The following is a 1,576-nucleotide window of genomic DNA, read 5'->3' as shown; positions in this document are numbered from 1 at the left end:
CCCCCCAATCCCATCATTGAGTTTTTATTACTCTTTTTCTTTTCCTTCTATATTAGTATTAACTTCAACTCTGTTGTTGTGTTTGATGCAGTGTCTCTCAATGGTGGATCATTATACCCAGCTTTTCTTCACACAAGTCTCTGTACTCAAACCAGACCAGATCTGCAAAAAGCTTAACCTCTGCCAAGCCCTTGTTGCTTCACGAGTCCATCAAGGAAACTGCGAGGCTTGCCGCCAGACTGTCTCTGAGGTTGTCTCCAAACTCAAGGATCCTGAGACTAAGGTTTGCTTTTGCACCCTTCCTTCTTTCTGCTACTATAACTTAGAATGAGAGAGAGATATATTGCTACTGCTGCCTGATCTCATAAGACTTTTGTTGTTAATCTTGCAGCTGAAGATTATCCGCTTACTTCTCAAGGAGTGCAAATCGCTAAACAATTACCAGGACAAGGTTAGCTAACTAAACAACTTTTATGTACAAACCGCATACATATATAAAGCCAGTTTAGTTATATATATATATATATATATATATAAAAAGAGTATCATGGTGGATCATCAGATAATGATGTGTGGTGTGTTGTTTAATGATGGATGGTACCAAACAGTGCAAGAAGATGGTGTTTGAATACGGGCCTCTGATGCTTGTGGATTTGGAGAAGTTTCTGGAAAAGAAAGACGTCTGCTCTATACTCCGCGTCTGTCCAAGTCCAGCCACCTACATTCCTGCGTTGGAGGTGGAACCATTGGCAGATTCGTAAAATTTGGCACCCTTGTTTTCCTTGTGAATTGATTCACACACATACCATGCCAGCGTCGCCAAAACTGATTTGGTAACTGATGATCATGTAAATACTACTATTGATTAAAAGAAAAGAAAAACATAAACGTGATTCTTGTGTGCTTTGAAAAACGCTTAAGGCCCATTGTCCATTTTATAAGCCTTTTTGGCTAATAATTTTATTATACTTGGCCTTATTGAAATTAGTTTCATGGCTCTGGTTCCTTGAGTTTCAAAACGTGTGTGTAGTAACCAAACACATATTCTTCTTCTCAAAAAACTACTAAAACGTTACCCCGACCCGTTTGTGGTTGGTAGCAGCCAACCTGATTTTGATGTACCAGCCTACGTAACGGGTCCCAGAAACGAATGAATGTCAGACACGTGTAAAAAGACAAGAGAGAAAGAGAGAGAGCAAGTTGACGCCTGTCACCATATCTCTTTTAAAGTTAAAAAAAAAGCTAGCATTGGAGGAGGATATTCTCGCTTACGTGCCACCTCGTCACTATGTACATTATCAACTTGAAGAATCTTTCATCAAATTACTAGTAAAAGGTAAATAAAATCTCTTTGACTAATTTGGTTCAAAAGTCATATATATACAACTTATATACTATGTGAGTCATCATGATATGAAGTAAAGACGATTTGTAACCTTATTTGTTTATCTTTTAAAAAAAGGAAAAACGAAAACAAAAAAAATCCTTTGATAGGGAAATGAGATAATTTTGAAAACGGTAAGACCGTAATTGCCTATCTTGTGAGCTGGCAAAATTAAAAAAAAAAAAAAAAAAA

General features: G+C 37.1%; 1 protein-coding gene across 1 annotated transcript in view; it reads left to right on the top strand.

The window, feature by feature from the left end:
* The window catches only part of LOC104768278 (proactivator polypeptide-like 1), a 1,920-nt gene extending 933 nt beyond the window's left edge, over nt 1-987 (top strand). Inside the window, exons 4-6 of the mRNA XM_010492205.2 lie at nt 84-283; nt 392-451; nt 609-987. Of these exons, the coding sequence (XP_010490507.1) occupies nt 84-283; nt 392-451; nt 609-761 (413 nt within the window). The 3' untranslated portion in view covers nt 762-987. The remainder of the gene's footprint in view (nt 1-83; nt 284-391; nt 452-608) is intronic.

Source organism: Camelina sativa, chromosome 20 (assembly GCF_000633955.1).
Source record: "Camelina sativa cultivar DH55 chromosome 20, Cs, whole genome shotgun sequence".
Lineage (NCBI taxonomy): Eukaryota > Viridiplantae > Streptophyta > Magnoliopsida > Brassicales > Brassicaceae > Camelina > Camelina sativa.
The sequence above is the reverse complement of the archived record's forward strand: the minus strand, read 5'-3'. Positions and strand labels throughout refer to the sequence as shown.